The sequence below is a fragment of the Jaculus jaculus genome, chromosome 8 (assembly GCF_020740685.1).
Source record: "Jaculus jaculus isolate mJacJac1 chromosome 8, mJacJac1.mat.Y.cur, whole genome shotgun sequence".
Classification (NCBI taxonomy): domain Eukaryota; kingdom Metazoa; phylum Chordata; class Mammalia; order Rodentia; family Dipodidae; genus Jaculus; species Jaculus jaculus.
This window is the reverse complement of record NC_059109.1, coordinates 96,797,243-96,816,816: the sequence shown is the minus strand read 5'-3', so window position 1 is coordinate 96,816,816 and position 19,574 is coordinate 96,797,243. Positions and strand designations below refer to the sequence as shown.

The 19,574-nt window shown below is 38.5% G+C and overlaps 1 protein-coding gene across 5 annotated transcripts in view; it reads right to left on the bottom strand.

Moving 5' to 3' along the window:
• Macrod2 (mono-ADP ribosylhydrolase 2) overlaps nt 1-19,574 on the bottom strand; it is a 2,207,522-nt gene that overhangs the window by 649,593 nt on the left and 1,538,355 nt on the right. For all 5 annotated transcript variants that reach the window (XM_045156295.1, XM_045156298.1, XM_045156294.1 and 2 more), the window contains exon 7: nt 11,813-11,843. In XM_045156295.1, the coding sequence (XP_045012230.1) occupies nt 11,813-11,843 (31 nt within the window). The remainder of the gene's footprint in view (nt 1-11,812; nt 11,844-19,574) is intronic.

Below are 19,574 nucleotides of genomic sequence, written 5' to 3'. Positions count from 1 at the left end.
GATTTCTCTAAGAACTGTCTAAAATATTTTTGAAATCCCTTCAAAAGAGAGTTGAGCTATGTTCATTTAAACTTGCCCTTTAGATATATGTATTCCCACAGAGCAAGGTAAAGGAGTGCCACTCAAGCGTGGGTGAGAAAAATGAGCTAAAGTGTAGACATTGCTCCAGTAGCCACACTGGGATGTGGTCAGTTCTTAAACACACCCAGCAGTTCTGTAGGGAAGGCTTCTTAACCGCACTCCTATTTTTCAAATTGTCTGAAAGACATCCCTACAGTTATTGCTAAATAGATAGGTTTTGCAATTTATTAATGTGCTTTTCCTGGTCCCTGAGAAGTCCCAATGTTTTAATGTTTCTTCTACAAGGAAAGTCATTTTTTAAAAAAACAAAATACAGTGCAGCATTACATGTCAGCATCTGAGGAAAGGTGGGTTTGGAACTCATTATTTCATGTCAGATGTTAGCCAAATTTTCAGCTTGACACAATTACAGGGGAGTACATAGTCAGGACTCAGAAACAGAAATAAAGTTGTACTTGTTGTGACTTTGGAGATACTGGCTGTTTATTGGGTCCCCAAGTTGTTCAGTTTGAATAGAATACCGGGGAGACTGGCATGGGGCTCTCACTGTCCTCAGCACCGTAGATTAAGCTTCCTGGTTTTTTTTTGGGGGGGGAACTTGACCATGGGTCTCACTGCCTTTTTTCTGTATGGTAAACTAGTAAATATTGTTAGAAACCTGAAAGTATTTTTCAGCACAAAGTTAGTACTTTACTTTTCATTTATTAGATTGATGTATTTTTAAAAAATATATTTTTTATTTATTTGCAAGCAGAGAAAAATAGGGAAGAGAGAGAGAGAGAAAAAGAGAGAATGGGTACACCAGGGACTCCAGCCACTATGAAAGACCTACAGCTGCATGCTGTGCACCACATTACATCTGGCTTTATGTGAGTACTGGGAATCAAGCCCTGATCATGAGGTTTTGCAGGCCAGCTACTTAACCACTGACCCATCTCTCTAGCCCTATATCGATGCCCTTTTAACATTGAAGACCCGTCCTTCTTATTGAAAAATTTATACAACATTTTGTAGGTGGTATATGTTAACATGTATGTGTCTGTTGTGTATATTTTGGCTAAAGTTGTCTATTCAAATTGGAAGCCCTCAGAGGGTCAGCAACAATTTAACAGCCTAGATTTTGTTGTCTCATGCTCTTTCTCTATTGCTCTGGAGAGTCAGCTCATAAAATAATATTCAAATGAAATATTGAAATGGGTTGGCACCAGCCCCATAGTTTCTCAAGGGAAGTAAGATGTAACAATTCAAATGTTACTTTACTTTGTGTGCCAGTGATTATTTCAAAGGGTGCCAACAGTAATGATGTTTCTTACAGTGGATCTGATTTGCCAAGCATGAGAACCGGCATGGCAGAAAGCAGATTTTGTAAGCAGTAAGAGTCATCATTAGAACACCTGAAGGAAGTTTTCAAAGCAGATGGGAATATCCAAGGGAAGAGAAGGGAAGAAACCAAGAAGAAGGGGGAGTGGGTTTAGGGAGATGTAAGGAAGGGATGCACACTGTGGTCAATTTTTCTGTGGTTCCCAAATGCATTACATGAGAGAACTATTTCAGCTAGCTCAGAACTTTACAGCAACGTTTAACCTATCTTCTCAAATCTGCCAGCATTTAAAGCTGACAGAGGCAGGCATGCCCTTAGCATGGTCGTTGGAGAGTGTCCTGTTTCTTTCCAAGTCACATATGTGGATTTAGACAGATATACTGATAAAAAATATTTGACATGTACATAGAAGGTTAAAAAAACATCACAGTACTGGTTTCCTGTGTGCCCATGAGAAGCAGAGGAATGAACTTGAATGTCAATGAGGTATTCAATTAGAATGTGGGGCCCAGCGGCACACTGGTAGAAACCAGGGGGAAATCTAAAGATTCAACAGAAACAGGCCTTCCCTGTGCTAGCAGAGAGAATGAGCACATGTCAAAGTTGCTTCAGCTAAGTATGCTGTACTTACAATTTTCTTCAGGTATAGAGCCAATAGGTCATTGTCTGAATTCCTTCCTTTCTAAAAATGCCACATTGTACCTGGAAAGCACACTTCAAGTACTTTTCCTTTATCCCCAGAGAGACTATTTTCTCAATTTCTAAGTACTCAACAGATACACTGCTGCCTGGACTTAATATCTGTTAACTATAGCGACTCTCATAAAATGGCTAACATTATTTTAGTTGCTCACTTCCAGTAAAAATTCCTTTGCTATGTATCATGTCTAGCCTTTCCTTTTTTCTTTCTTTTTTTTTTTTTTTTTTTTTTTTTTTGCTTAAACCTGCTAGCACCAGGGTATCTGAGTGAGCCTTCCAGGGCAGAAGACATGCACAAGGTCTGAAATGTCCATTAGGGAAGTTCAGCTGTGTCCCTAGGAGACTGGAATAAAAGCCAATTCAAATGTTTAACAGGAATCAGGGGAGGGGGCTATTAAACCCCTGTAAGCTTCACCTGGATCTATTTTTCCAAAACTCCGGCTTTTTTTTTTTTTTTTTTTTTGGTTTGTTACCAAATGAGGCTTTTCATCCTGAGTGTCAGCAGGTGGTCTGAGGCCCTGGGCAGCTGTCCTGGACCTGAAGACCTTATGTTGGCAGGAGTCACAGCAATCCTGAAAGGCTGTGTGCAAAGTCTGGTTCCTCTTCAAGGGCAACTTCAAAGGAGGCAGGGGGTCTGTTCTAGTCATGTCTCCTGGAAACAGGTCGAGTCACAAGGTGCATAGTTGTTGAGCAGTGTCCTCCAGAAAGGTTCTTCTGGTTTTGCTACATTTCAGGGTTTGCCTTCTCTGGGCTGAGGAGAAAGAAGGCTCAGAGAGGGCACAACCCTTTTTGGATAGGTGGCTCTACAGAGTGGTGTGAATGGACCAGGGCAGGTCCTGCAGGCAGTGATTTCTGAGTGCCCATGGAGTGGGAATGCTTTTGAAATCACCTAAGCGTCAGCATTTCTTTTCATTAACCAAACTGCTTCACTGCACCTTTGTACCATATTCAAACAAAGTAACCAAAGTCGCAGCTACTGTGTCAACCCTCAACCTAAGCAAGAAGGTAAACCCACAGACAACAAGTACCTGATCGGGGCTGAAGAAGTAGGAGAGCTCTAGGTCAAGTCAGGAGTCACAAAGGTTGAACTTGCTAACATGTATGCTCCCTATTAACATTTGTCCCAGGAGCCATTAAAAAAAACTAAAGAGTTTTTCCTAGGTGAAGTAAAATATCATATTTAGCCTGGCTTACAAACTGAGCAAATTCTCTGTATTACATTATACATTGTTGGGGTAGCCATCGCCACTGAGATTCCAGTAAATACCATTTCAAGTTTGAAAATGCCTTTTAAAAAACACTTATTTTTCCTAGAATAGAGATGTTTACCCATTAAAAAAATACTTCCTGGGACTTCCGGTTAAGATAGGGGTGTAGGTACCATGCCAAAGCAGCCTGGGGGTGGGGGGGGGGGGAGACCAAAAAAACTCAGAAAAATACACTCTTTCACTAAAAAGTGAGGTGTATAGGAAATTGAAATGGCAGTGGAGAAGTAGAAGAGATCCAGAGCATCCAGAGCCTGCACCGGCTGGCAAAAGTGGCACCGGCAGGTCCGCCAACTGTGACAGCGGCAGCGCAACAGAAAGCCCCAAGGCTCGGCTGGAGCCTCAGGAAAAGCCAGGTGCAGGGAGCTTCCACTCACACTGGCACTCTACACAACTCAAGAAACGTGAAGGGAGAGCAGCAGTGAACAACAAAGGAGCAGATCAAAAGGTAGAACATGTGGAACAGCGAGAGAACCAGAGAAGCTGAGGCTCCCTCCCCTCCCCCACCACCTGTGCCAAGCTCCAGTGAACAGAGCAGTGGTCCTGGGACCCAGCCACGCCAACTTGAGCCAATAGTGGGACACAAGCAGGAGCAGAGTCCCGCAGCAACATCAGCAGTTCCGGCACCAGCAACAGCGGCCCCGGCACTGGTGGATCCAGTAGTGGCAGCTTCAGCAGCAGCAGCAGCAGTGGTGACAGAAAAAGCAGCGGTAGCTTTAGCAGCAGCGGCGACATATCCAGCAGTAGCAGCTTCAGCAGCAGCAGTAGCGGTCCAGCAGCGGGGGTGCCGATCTGCAGGGCCACACTTGCCAGGCTCGGTTTGCTCTGCAGGAAAAGCCAGTGCCCAGCTCCAGAAATCAGAACAGCAGCCCGACGACCAGGTAGCAACTTGACTGAGACCAAAATCATCCAAGGTAACCGGGATTGCACCAGGGAAGGGTCTCACTTGGTCACAAGCTGACTTAGATCCCTCAACACACCAGAAATCTTAACTACTTTATTGATAGAGGATCTGGTTGTTATAATAACTACTCTTGCATAAATACTCAGTACTGTTTTTGATTGAATGTGTACAGTGTTTAGTTAAATTTTAGAATCTACCTGTATTTTATTCCACTCAGCCTACTTGAATACTAACATAGCAGGGAAACTCAACCCCTAGAAACACCTTTGTAGATACTCTGAGAGTCTTAAGAGCCACACCAAACACCTTAAGCTCCTACCCTGAATATATATAACATCAAATCAATTGATACAACTAAGAATACCCAGCTAGCTAAAACATCCAAGCATTAACTTAATCCAAGATGCAAACTATGAACATTATAACACCAGAAACACCAAAAAGCAAGACAATATAAATCCACCTAAAAGTATTAATGCATCAGAAATGGCCTCCAGTGAGAACGAGTTAGAGGACATATCTGAGAAAGATTTCAAAAGAATGATTGTAAATATGTTCAAAGAAATCAAAGAATAAATCAAAGGAATCAAAGAGGAAATCAAAGGAATAAAAGAGGAAATCAAAGAAGATGCAGGACACCAATTTAATGAAATAAAGGAGGGAATACCAGACATAAATTAGGAAATAGAAAAACCAGTTAGAATTACTAGCAATGAAGAATACAGTTAATGAAATTAAAAAAAAAAAAAGCAACACTGTAGAAAATCTCACCAGTAGAATGGATGAAGGAGAGGACAGAATATCTCAGCTAGAAGACCAGGTAGAAGATCTAATACAGTCCAACAAAAAGAAAGACAAACTTATAGAAAAAGTATGAGTGGGAATTTCAAGATATTTGGGACACTATGAAAAGATCCAAAAAAGAGTTCAGGGCATAGTAGAAGGAGAAGTTCACTCCAAAGGCATAGTAGGTGTCCTCAACAAAATCATAGAAGAAAACTACCCCCAAATTGGGAAAGAGGTGCCAATGCAGATACAGGAATCCTTTAGAACACCAGCCAGATAAAACCTGGAAAGAACCTCTCCTCGCCATATTATAATCAAAGTACCAAACACACAAACCAAAGAAAAAATATTGAAAGCAGTTAGAAAGAAAAATCAAGTTACCTACAAAGGCAAGCCCATCAGGATTACAGCAGATTATTCAAAACAAACTTTAAAATCCAGAAGGGCTTGGAGTGATATATTCCAAGTTCTGAAAGATAATAACTGTCAACCAAGGTTACTTTATCCAGCAAAGCTATCCATTCAAATAGATGGAGAAATAAGGACATTCCATGACAAAAGCAGGTTAAATGAGTATTTGAAGACAAAACCAGCTCTACAGAAATGCTTCATAGAATCCTCCATGCTGAAGAAAAGGATAAACACACATATAAGGAACCTGGAAAAAACAAGCAATACTCAAATACTAGTTAACACAAGAGAGCAAAGGTAGAATTGGAACCACAAAAAAAAAAAAAAAAAGGCAATCAGGCAATCATAAATATACACCTTTCAACAATATCTCTTAATATCAACAGCCTCAATGCCCCAACCAAAAGACATAGGTTTTCAGACTGGGTTAAAAAGCAGGATCCTACAATTTGTTGTCTCCAAGAAACTCACCTTTCTACAAAGGATAGACATTATCTTAGGGTGAAAGTTTGGAAAATGGTGTTTCAAGTGTATGGGCCTAGGAAACAAGCAGGGGTTGTTATCCTAATATCTGACAAGGTAGACTTCAGTCCAACGTTAGTCAAGAAATTAAGGAAAGTCACTTTATATTGATTAAGGACACACTCCAACAGGAGGACATTACAATCCTAAACATATATGCACCTAACATGGGGGCTCCCAAATTCATCAAACAAACACTATTAGAACTAAGGTCACAAATAACACCAAACACAGTGGTAGTGTGTGACTTCAACACCCCACTCTCATCAATTGACAGGTCATCCCAGGAAAAAATAAACAGTGAGGCATTTGGACTAAATGAGGTCATACAAGGAATGGACCTAACAGATATATACAGGACATTTCATCCAAAGGCTGCAGAATATACATTCTCTTCAGCAGCACATGGAACATTCTCTAAAATAGACCATATATTAGGACACAAAGAAAATCTTAACAAATTCAGGAAAATTGAAATAATTCCTTGCATTCTATCTGACCACAGTGGAATTAAACTACAAATCAGTAGCAAGAAAAGCTATAGAGCTTTCACAAAATTATGGAAACTAAACAATACACAACTAGATGATGAATGGGTCAATGAAGAAATCAAGAAGGAAATCAAAAAATTTATAGAGTCAAATAACAATGAGAACACAACATACCAAAATCTCTGGGACACAATGAAGGCAGTTCTAAGAGGTAAATTTATAGCCTTAAGTGCCTATATTAAGAAATTAGAAAGGTTGCAAGTAAATGACCTAATGATTCACCTTAAAGCCTTGGAAAAAGAAGAACAAGGCAAACCAAAAATCAGTAGACGGGAAGAAATAATAAAGATTAGTGCAGAAATTAATGAAATAGAAACAAAAAAAATCCAAAGAATTAATGAAACAAAGAGTTGGTTCTTTGAAAGGATAAACAAGATTGATAAACTCTTAGCAAATCTGACCAAAAGAAAGAGAGAAGAGACACAAATTAATAAAATCAGAGATGAAAAAGGTAACATCAGAATAGATTCCAGAGAAATTCAAAAGATCATAGGGACATATTATAAACGCATATACTCCACAAAGTATGAAAATCTCAAAGAAATGGAAAAGTTCCTTGATTTATTTGACCTACCTAAATTAAATCAAGATGAGATTAATCACTTAAATAGACCTATAACTAGCATGGAGATCTGAACAGTTATCAATAATCTCCCAACTAAAAAAGGCCCAGGCCCACATGGATTCACTGTTCAATTTTACCAGACTTTTAAGGAAGAGCTCACACCATTGCTTCTTAAGCTTTTCCAGGAAACAGAAAAAGAAGGAATTCTACCAAACTCCTTCTATGAGGCCAGAATCACCCTGATACCAAAACCAGGCAAAGATAGAACAAAGGAAGAAAATTACAGACCAATCTCCTTCATGAACATAGATGCAAAAATTCTCAACAAAATATTGGCAAACAGAATTTGTATATCAAAAATATATCAAAAGATCTTTCACCCTGACCAAGTAGGCTTTATCCCAGACATGCAGGGATGGTTTAATATACACAAATCTATAAATGTAATACATTATATAAATTGATTGAAGGACAAAAAATCACATGATCATCTCATTAGATGCAAAGAAAGTGTTTGACAAAATCCAACATCCCTTTATGATAAAAGTCCTACAGAGACTGGGAATAGAAGGAACATATCTCAACATAATAAAAGCTATTTATGACAAGCCTACAGCCAACATATTACTAAATGGGGAAAAACTGGAAGATTTTCCACTAAAGTCAGGAACAAGGCAAGGGTGTCCACTGTCCCCACTTTTATTTAATATAGTACTGGAAATCTTAGCCATAGCAATAAGATAAGAGACACACATAAAAGGGATACAAATTGGTAAGGAAGAGATCAAGTTATCGTTATTTGCAGCTGACATGATTCTATACATAAAGGACCCTAAAGACTCTACTACCAAACTGTTAGAGTTGATGAAAACATACAGCCATGTAGCAGGATACAAAATAAATGCACAAAAATCAGTAGCCTTCATATATGCTAACAACAAACACACAGAGGATGAAATCAGAGAATCACTCCCATTCACAATTGCATCAAAAAAAAAAAAAAAAGTACCTTGGAATAAACCTAACCAAGGTAGTAAAAAGTCTCTACAATGAGAACTTTAAAACACTCAAGCAAGCAATTGCAGAAGACACTAGGAAGTGCAAAAAAAATCCTTTGTTCCTGGATTGGAAGAATCAATATTGTGAAAATGGCAATCTTACCAAAAGCAATATACACATTTAATTCAATCCCCATCAAAATTCCAAAGGCATTCTTCATGGAAATAGAAAAAAATAATCCAAAAATTCATTTGCAATCACAAAAAACTCGAATATCTAAAATAATACCTAGCAACAAAAATAAGGATTTTTTAACCTATATTACAGAGCCATAGTAACAAAAACAGCATGGTACTGGCACAAAAGCAGACATGTAGAACAGTGGAACAGAATAGAGGACCCGGATGTAAGCCCAAGTAGCTATAGCCACCTGATATTTGATAAAAATGCCAAAAATACTCATTGGAGAAAAGACAGCCTTTTCAGCAAATGGTGTTGGGAAAACTGGATATATATCTGCAGAAGGATGAAAATAGATTCTTCTCTCTTGCCATGCACAAGAATTAAGTCCCAATGGATTAAAGACCTTAACATCAGACCTGAAACTCTGAAACTGTTAGAAGAAAAAGTAGGGGAAACCCTTCAACATGTTGGTCTTGGCAAAGACTTTCTGAATACAACCCAAATTGCTCAGGCAATAAAACCACAGATTAATCACTGGGACCTCATGAAATCACAAAAATTTTACACTGCATAGGCCACAGTGCAAAAAGCAAAGAGGCAACCTACAGAATGGGAAAAAAACTTTGCCAGCTATATATCTGATAGAGGATTACTATCTAAGATATACAAAGAACTCTAAAAGTTAAATAATCAGGAATCAAACAAGCCAATCAAAAAATGGGCTATGGAGCTAAATAGAGCATTCTCAAAGGAAGAAATATGAATGGCATATAAGCATCTAAAAAAATGTTCTACATCACTAGTCATCAGGGAAATGAAGATTAAAACTACATTGAGATTCCATGTCACTCCTGTCAGATTGGCCACCATCATGAAAACAAATGATCATAAATTTTGGCGGGGATGTGGAAAAAAAGGAACCCTTCTTCACTGCTGGTGGGAATGCAATCTGGTCCAGCCATTGTGGGAATCAGTGTGGAGGTTCCTAAAACAGCTAAATATTGATCTACCATATGACCCAGCTATAGCACTCCTAGGCATATATTCGAAGGAATCATCTCATTTCCTTAGAAGTACGTGCTCAACCATGTTTATTGCTGCTCAATTTATAATATGTGGGAATGGAACCAGCTTAGATATCCCTTAACTGATGAGTGGATAATGAAGATGTGGCACATTTATACAATGGAGTTCTACTCAGCAGTAAAGAAAAATGAATCTATGAAATTTGCAGAAAAATGGGTGGATCTTGAAAGGATTATACTAAATGAGGTAACCCAGGCTCAGAAAGCCAAGCGCCACATGTTCTCCCTCATATGTGGATCCTAGCTACGTTGTTTGGGCTTCTGTGTGAGAAGGAAAATACTTAGTAGCAGAGGCCAGTAAGTTAAAAAGGACATATAAAGGGAAGAGAAAGTAAGGGAGGAGGGTACTTAATAGGTTGGTATTGTATATATGTAAGTACAATGATTGAGATGGGGAGGTAATATGATGGAGAATGGAATTTCAAAGGGGAAAGTGCGGGGGGGGGGGAGGGAGGGTATTACCATGGGATATTTTTTATAGCTATGGAAAATGTTAATAAAAATTGTGGAAAAAAATACTACCTGGGCAGAATAACTATAGTTAATTATAAGGTACTACACATTTCAAAAAGCTAAGAGAAATCATTGTAAATGTTTTCACCACAAAGGTGCTTGCAATGACAGATATGCATGCTCTTATTTGAAGATTGCACAATATACACATGTACCAAACGTCCCATGGTATCACATGAATATGTGTAATTATATTTTATGCTAAATTACAAAATAAATTACAAAAAGAAAATAACTGATTACCTTACTCTGCCTGTTAGTTAGCCAATCAACAATTTATTTTCCTGTATCCTTAGGTAGGCACCATGTGTTAATACAATCAGTATAGATCTCAATAACACATATGTGCTGAGTTTCTCTGAGAGACACAGTTCCCTGCTTGGCTCTGGATATACAAAGGATATGCACAAGTCTATCACTATTCTTTAAAAAGCCTGTGTACTGGGAGTGCAGTTCAGTGCTATTGTGCTTGCCTAGCATGTGTGTAGTCCCTTGTTCTAAAGTCCCCTTGTCTAATACCTAGCACCAGAAAAAAGAAAAAAAAAAAAAAAACTTGCTATGAGTACAAGGCATATAAGCAAAACTTGATTGAGTAACATGATGAAGCATTAGGTAGCTAATATACAAATGCTCAAAAGCATCAGGGCCCATATATTTTTAAGCAGTATTTTTTTGCTCTTACTCAGAGACCTGCATCTCCTTCTTCACTAACTAGATCAGTTTGACTTTTACCTTTATTTGTAGAGGTTTGGTATAATACTTCATTTTTTTAAAGGGCAATTCTTTGTTTTGTTTTTTGGGTTTTTTTTTGTTTTTTGAGGTAGGGTCTCACTCTGGTCCAGGCTGACCTGGAATTAACTCTGTAGTCTCAGGGTGGCCTTGAACTCATGGCGATCCTCCTACCTCTGCCTCCCGAGTGCTGAAAGGGCAATTCTTAGTGACAAAGAAAAACAATTAAAAAGCAAGTGAACAGAACTTCTAACATTTTGTAACACAGTACAATGGATTTAGAGCAAGTTTCCAGAACAATCTTTCGGTTCTGCTCCTTTCATTTCGTATTCCATATTGCAACCTTGTGAGATTAATTTTTCTGAAATGCCACTTGGTGCATGTTTCCCATCTGCTCAAGAGCCTTTGATCATATTCTGTTACGTGCAGGTTCATGTTCACTCTTCCTAGCTGGAACTGGAACAATGGGCACTTTATATATTCCCCCGAATTACTGTGCTTTCAAATAGGGAGGGGAATAAAACAACAACAACTTTTCTTTGAGGAAGTGAATTGGTATGTTAAGAAATTTATTTATGTCTTTGTATGTTTAAAAGGAGGATGAAAATGTGGTAAAGCATGCCTTTAATCCCAATACTTGGGAGAAAGAGGTAGGACAATTGCTATGATTTTGAGGCTAGCCTGGAACTACAGAGTAAATTCTAGGTCAGCCTGGGCTACAGTGAGACCCCACCTCTAAAAAACAAAACAAAACAACACAAAACAAAAAATGATGTTTGAAATTTTATCTGTAACAGCTTTTATTTGATTAGTTGGTTTGGGTTTTGATGTTTTGAAATAGGGTTCATACTCCATAATCCATGTTAATCTTGAACTCAAGATCATTCTGCCTCAGCCTTCTGAATCCTGAGATAACAGCGGTGTACCATTATACCCAGATTAAACCAGTTTTTTCGACATGGACGTTATTTTTCCAAATAACAAACAACAACCAAATTCAAAAACACAAAACTATCTGAATAATCCTCTGAGGCTCTGTAATGGCATTTGAAATGCATTTTGAATCTCTTTAAGTCACAGTAAAATATATTCATTAGGAAATCTCTTTTTTTCCCAGTTAACTGCCCCCTCCCCACCAATTTAATAACAACAACAGTAGCAAAAAAAGACACAAACATCATCAAAGCTAATCACTTACCATAAATGCCGGTTGAAATGCAGGGAAATGCCTGTGAATAAACCACAAACAAAACAATAAATTTAAAATGAACATCTCTGCTCAACATCATCTATCTTGACATATATTTTGCTGCATCATCAAATGGTTTCCATTTACCCATAGTTATCAGTTAGGAGATATAATGATTATTTTTTTAACTTTTTAAAAATTTATTTGAGCCAGAGAGGCAGACAGAAAGAAAGAGTGAGAATGGGCAAGCCAGGGCCTCTGGCAACTGCAAATGAACTCTAGATACATGTGCCAATCTGCGCACCTGGCTTTATGTGGGTGCTTGGGAATCTGACCTGGGCTGGAAGGCTTTACAAGCAAGTAGCTTTAAGTGCTGTGCCATCTCTCTAGCCCTAGTTACACTAGTTATACCAACTCCCAAGAACCGACTTAAATTTCCAGGAATCATGTAAACCAATTTTTGGGGAATTACATCAAAACTTGTACTGAAATATATTATGGTGAAGCAGAGTAACCAATAATCTTAGAACTTGATCAGCATAGTTACACTGCCATGTTCACGACTGCCATGTTCTTGATACCACACATGTTCTCACATGAGTCCATCAGAGCTATGGTATGATGGTAGTCACTCAGTACCTTTCCCTGGCTCTGTGTCATATGATGCTGCATTTGTGGTGAGAAATCTGGAAATATCAGTCAATAGTCATGATCCATTTCATGTTACAACTGAAATTACAGACTGCCTAGAGATAGAATTTTGGTAAAGTTTCCCAAAATCATGTGGGGAGAATCAATTGGCTATTTAAAATTTATAATGAAGAGTATTGTTTATTTTATTATTTTTTAAAACAATTGTGTATATGTATGTGCAGTGAGTGTGTGTGTGTGTGTGTGTGTGTGTGTGTGTATGGGTGTGTACATGACACTGCACATATGTGGAATTCACAGAACAACCTCAGGGTGTTTCTTCTCTCGTTCCCCTATTACATGACATAGAATCTCTGGTTTATCTGCTGCTAAGAAGGCCAATATAGCTGGCCCTTGATCCAGTTGTTTGAGTCTTTCTGGCCGTTGTAAGTTTCTATTGTAAACAAAAGCTTGGAGCTGGAGAGATTGCCCAGTGGTTAAGGTACTCGCCTACAAAGCCTAAGGATCCAGGTTTGATTGCCCAATACCCATTTAAGCTAGATGCACAAAGTGGCACATGAATCTGCAGTTTGTTTGCAGTGGCTAGAGGCCCTAGAGTGTCCATTCTTTCTCTTTCTCCCTCTCCTTGCAAATTACAAAATATTTTATTTTTAAATATTTTATTTTTATTTATTTGAGAGAGAATGGGTGTGCCAGGACCTCTAGCCACTGCAAAAAACTCCAGACACATGTCCCACCAAATGCATCTGGCTTACTTGGGTACTGGGGAATAAAACCTATGTACTTAGGCATTGAAGACAAGTGTCTTAGCTGCTAAGCCACTTCTCCAGACCTATAAATTTATTTTAGAAAAAAAAAAAAAAGAAAGAAAAAAAAGCCCACAGTAGAAAACATGTGTCATGGCAATTCATGACAGAGTTTTTTTTTTCCTTCTTCTTAATTCAGTATTAGAATCTGAAGACTAAATTGCAACAGACTCTAATAATTAACACTGCTATTAAAGTTAATAACAATGAAGAAACTTCTAAATCACACACCTTTCTTTATAAGCTTTAGTTACTGTTTTCTTTATTATCTGTAACATTCTATGTAGTTGAATTTTATTCCTTTTATAGTATGTTATTCTGAAATTATCAAGATTTTTTGTTTCACTTTAGAGATAGAAAATAGGTTCTCATTTTAAAATTTTTTATTTATTTATTTATTAGAAGGGGAGAGAGAGAGAAAATGAGATGAGCATGCCAGGACCTTCATCAACTGCAAATGAACTCAAGATGCATATGCCACCTTGTGCATCTGGCTTACGTGGGTACTGTAGAATTGAACATACGTCCTTAGTCTTCACATGCAAGCACCCTAACCACTAAGCTATCTATCTAGACACAATCAGGTACTCTTAAGCTCAACTATATGTCTACAAAATTATAGGGGTCTTTATCTACTGAAGTAAGTTTGATTAATAAATAGTGATGCTTATAATAAGAAAATTGAGCAGCTTCTCAGGTACAATAGATTCTATCTTTTAATTGTTCTAAGATATTTATTTGATACCCAGGCTTTTTTCTTTCTTTCTGTACTTTGTGTGTATGTGTATGATCAAGGTTAAACTCTTAAGTCTCATACATGCTAGCCACTGGCTCTGCCATGGAGCTATATACTACTAGGATCTTCCTGAATTCTTTTTTTAAAGCATTTTTTATTTATTTATTTAAGACAAAGAGAGAGAGAGAGAATGGCATACCAAGGCTTCCAGCTACTTCAAACAAACTCCAGATGCATGTGTTACATCATGTATCTGGCTTATGTGGGTCCTGGGAAATCTTACATAGGTCTTTGGCTTTGTAGGCAAATTCCTTAGCTGCTAAGCCACCCCTCCAGCCCAGGATTTTCCTGAATTCTTGACAGCTAACTACATCTGAAGAATTTCTGAATAATTCAATCCATCGAGTGACATTTCATGATAGTATGAAGTCGATGCTGAACATGCTATAGGTTTTCTACAAAAATTCAACCAGACTACTAACAGCTTTTACTCTCAGATTAAGACCTTCATAATGACCATGGCAAACAGTAAGCACTGAGTCCAGGGCAGATCTTGGGCAAAACATAAACTAAAACTGACTCAGGGTCATTTCTACAATTTATGTCACTTACATGGCACTGTGCCTTTTAAGTAGAACAAGGAGAGGTAAGCTTATAGCTTAAGGCCCAGGAATTCTGCAGGAGAAAACTGATATGACCATCCTCTATCTTTTGTTGAAAGAGAAAGAAAGGTCTGAAAACTACTACACCAAGTCATTGTGGGGTGATGGAAGCAAGATTTGGCAACTACTTTTTATAGGTTTTCAGCAAACTTGACAACAGTGGATAGGGGAGGAAAGAATACAGATTTATTGAATGCAGGTTTTATGCGACAATGGAATTTTCGTAAGGAAATGAAGATCCAAAGTTACAGCTGAACACTTTAATATTGAATTGAACAAAGGACAGTAAGTTGTAAATATGTAGCAAGGCAAGAGACAGTCTATAGTAGGTACTTGGGTGGAGAGGTGATTAGAAAGAACAGAGCAGTGCAACAATGATAGTTTGTACACACTTCCCTTGAACTCGACCTCCTGTCCTTGATCACAAGGACATCATCACATGAGAATCTCATCTTCAGCTTCTAAGAAGCTGTTCTTATTCTTCCTCTCTTTTGCAAGTGCTTTTGACTCAAAATGGCCAAAAGGGAAGAGAAGTATATTGAGGGGTAGCATGTTCTGAGCTCCTTCAAGCTGAAAGCAGAAGTTACCACAATGGTTTCAGCAAGCAGTCACATTGATATCCTTGCCGCTCATGAGGTGAGACATTTTTCTGAACTCCTCCACATGCCAATTTCCTCATTAGCAAAGGGAAAACATAGACCTGGGTTTGCTGAAACATTCACAAGACTAAGGGGGGCAAGTAGTCGTATCTTCACTAATGATGAATCTGGAGGTGGACACAGTGATGTCCATTAGGTTATTTCAAAGAAGGACTTACTGGCCTAGAGTAGGGCTTCTCCGTCTCAGCACCACTGATGGTTTAGGCCAGATCATTCTTTGTTTTTGCAGGCTGTCCTGTGCATGTTTAGTGTCCCTACACTTCTCACTAGAGGCCATGAACGTTTCTTCAGTCATGATAATCAAAGCTAGTGATATTGTTAAATGTTCCCTAAGAGAAAAGTCACCCTTGTTTGTTGACTACCACACAGATGTGTAAGGATGAGAACCCATGAATTCTTTCAACAGACAGTATTCAACTAAGCCTGTGCAGGGACTGTTTCAGTTGCAAAGAGTTACCCAATTCAAATCCATGCCCTTGCTGGACATAGCTCACAGCAATGATGGGTCAATTAACAGTACAAAGGGCTGGCTATCTTGGCTTAGTGTAGTAATAGCCCTTTTTGTTCAGAGCTCCTTATGGGGTCAGCAGGACGTGACACTGTGCCTGTATCATACTTCATATGTCCCCTTAGTACACTTTGACTTCCTTCCTCTTTTCCTCGGATGCCAATCCAGAGGCACTTGTCAATAGACACCTAGCATGCTCATCTGTGTCTCAGAATCTGCTTCATGGGGAATTGATCTGAACTAACCTCATTCCACTTAACTCTTAGGTCCAGTCATATGAGCTATTCTTCCATCAGCTCTAGGAGAACATAGTGAGCAGATTTGCTCAGCTCCCATTTCTGTCTTGGAATCAATCATGCAAGTTTATAATTGAGTCTGAATACACCAAATTCCTTGTCTGTTTTAACAAGGACAAATAGTTTTAACAGAAAAAGACATTGCTGCCTTAAATGTGAAGGCAAATGGCAATGTAACACAGGATGACTTTGGTAATATTGTGTTAACTATAACAAAACGGCCATGATGAAGCAGAGATGGAAATATAATGTCATAGAGAATTCATTTTACATAAAATAATTTTGCATATAATTTGACTAAACTAAATCTCCACCATTAATCACTTTTTATTGAGAGAGAGAAAGAAAAACTGAAAAAGCTAATTCAGCTAAGAGATTTTATAGCACATGCATAGTATGTGTTCTTTGTAGTAATAAATTTATGATGCAGCCACCAGAAATGGGAAGCATAGGATATCCTTATTTCAAAGCTGTATTCAATATATCTACCTTCCTCAGTACTCCTATCCCCAAAAGAGATGCTAGTCTGCATTGGTGGTATAGTGATGAGTATACCTGCTTCCAAACAGAGATATTACATTGTACCAAACCCCAAGCCAGTTATCTTAGCTTGCTTGAAGTGTATGTAACTCAATAGTCATCTATAGAATTTGAAAGTGACATCAGCATCCTGTTTTGTAAGGCTCTAAAATCTCCTTCCAGCAAACTCTGGGAGCAAAATGTCTTTGTACTAATTGGGTCTCATCACAATGACACAGATACTTGCTGTATAACGCTTGACTTTCAGCGAAGTTTTTCTAAACCAGTCTATACTTGCTCTCTTAGGGAAAGAAAGAAAGAAAAAAAAAAACTCAATAATTTGACTTGGCATAGGGAGAGAATTTTTTCTTTTATGAATTTATAGATTGGGCATCCAACCTGAAGCTACTTCCTTGGCCCAGCGAGTTAATTTTTTTTTTTGCATGTGCCCCCCTAGTGCATCTGGTTTTTGTGGGTTCTGGGGAACTGAACCGAGGTCCTTTGGCTTTGCAGGCAAATGCCTTAACTCCAGCGAGTTAATTTTAAGCACTGTCTTCCATATTCTTAAGTGCCTGTCTCCATTTTCACCATTATGTCTTACCACCTGGAGGGTAAAGAAGGGAAGTCCCTCAACCGTCTCAATTTGACTTTTATACTGCTCTAGACCCTGGCTGTGAATTCTAATATCCAATAATTGCTTTTTTCTGACTTTTGTTGAAAAATGAGTGAATTTTTTACTGATTCTTTTATTTTATATAATTTAAAATATTTATTTGCGGGCTGGAGAGATGGCTTAGCGGTTAAGCGCTTGCCTGTGAAGCCTAAGGACCCCAGTTCGAGGCTCGGTTCCCCAGGTCCCACGTTAGCCAGATGCACAAGGGGGCGCACGCGTCTGGAGTTCGTTTGCAGAGGCTGGAAGCCCTGACGCGCCCATTCTCTCTCTCCCTCTATCTGTCTTTCTCTCTGTGTCTGTCGCTCTCAAATAAATTTAAAAAAAAAATTAAAAAAAAATATTTATTTGCAAGGAGAGAGGAGCGTTGAGACAGAGAGCGATAGAGGGAGAGAGGGAAAGGATGCACACACTAGGGCCTCTTGTTGCTGCAAATGAACTTCAGATGCATGCGTCACTTTGTGTATCTGGTTTGCATGGGTACTGGGGAATTGAACCCAGGCAATCAGACTTTTCAAGCTAGTGCCTTAGCGACTGAGCCATATCTCCAGCTCCACACATTCTTGTAAATAGCCACATCATACACACTGATGTAACAGCCTTTCAATCTCATTCTCGGCTCCAAGGGAAGGTGGTTATTGACCTAAGCAGCATGCAGCACAGGGACAAAAAGATGGGAGAATTCTGACATTTGTCACCATTTGATGTAAATGACAAAGTGTCCCCAACATTGGAAATCTTGCCATTGTTCAGCCATAATATATCCTTCATTGTTTAGCTGCTTTTAAATAGATATCTCATTATTTGCAAACAAATAATAACACCAGATACCTCTTCCACTTACATGTTTTTAATTATATATGATATTGTATAGCACATTTTCACTTAATTGTCAGTGTGTACTACCAAGAAAGAGAAAGCCAAAGAAGCTGAAATAGAACATATTTGCTTACTGGGGATTTTTAATTACATACTCACTTCAATTCCTATTTGTAATGTAGTTAGATAATTTTTCAAAGCAATCTCTCTAAAGTATGATTTAAAGGGAGATAACTTGATGGCTTCCCAAAACTGTCATATACTAAGAAAAAAATGCCAATACTTCAAAATCACTTTTTCCTTCTGCCATCTGTGAGTTCTTTATCTTTCTACTCTCAAGAATGGTGTCAATTCAGTACTTACCATGCACTATGCTCTTCCAAGCCTCCACCACCCTCTCCAAAACTTTTGTGGCTGACTATACTATACAAAACATTGAAAGGTGGCAACGATATTGACATTTCCATTTTCAATGTAAACTCTGCGTATTACTGTGAATATCTTCATTGTTGTCCTCAAGTCTACCTCATCTTTTGGCCACATGCTTCTATAGTGTGCTCTCCTTTGGCGCATGATTTCACAGTTTCTCTCAAGCAATGAATGGTTGTGCCCTTGGACCAGGCCTCCAGATTAATTCACTGAAGCATGGATCCTACTGCAATGGTTTTTTGGAGATATAGTCTTTGGAAGTTAATGGGATCATGAAGGTGGACTCCTCATTATTTGATAATAGTTTTATATTAGTATCAAATAAACATCTTGATAATAAGAAGCTAGTGAGCCCTACTTTTTACCATGTGAAGACACAAGCAGAAACTGGCTCTCTACAATGTATAAAATGGAATCTCTTATAACCCAATCTTACTAGCATGCTGATCTCACACTTTTCAGCCTTAAGGACTATGAGAAATAGATAAACCAAGCAATCTATAATTATTTAGTCTAGCACCTAAAATGGACTGAAAGGCTCCACTAGGGTAAGAACTGAGCTCACCTTCCAGTCATTACTAGAAACCTCAATGGGTTGGGATAGAATTTGAAGTTGGAGCCTTTGGGAGGTGCTTAAGTTATTAGGTTGCTTCCCTCATACATAGGATTGGTGCACTTACTAGAAGGGACCTGTAAAATACAGTGATCTGTGAGAGCAGAGAACTATTTACAAACCAAGAGGAGAGCCATAGGCAATAACAAACTGCCAACACTTTGACCTTGAACTTGCTAGCATTCAAAACTGTGGCAATTTAGGCCATATTAAAATGGCTTCAGAGGTCTGAGGAAATTAAGACAAGGGTGATATATATTGCCTCACCTCACTAATGGTGGACTTAGGTGTGTGATTTGACATGGCCAATGTGATCACAGTGGGCAAGATATTTGGATTTAAATTTCTGTACCATAAAAAGGGTATGGTGTATGAAGTACATGTGTCATGGTGTTCCAGGAAG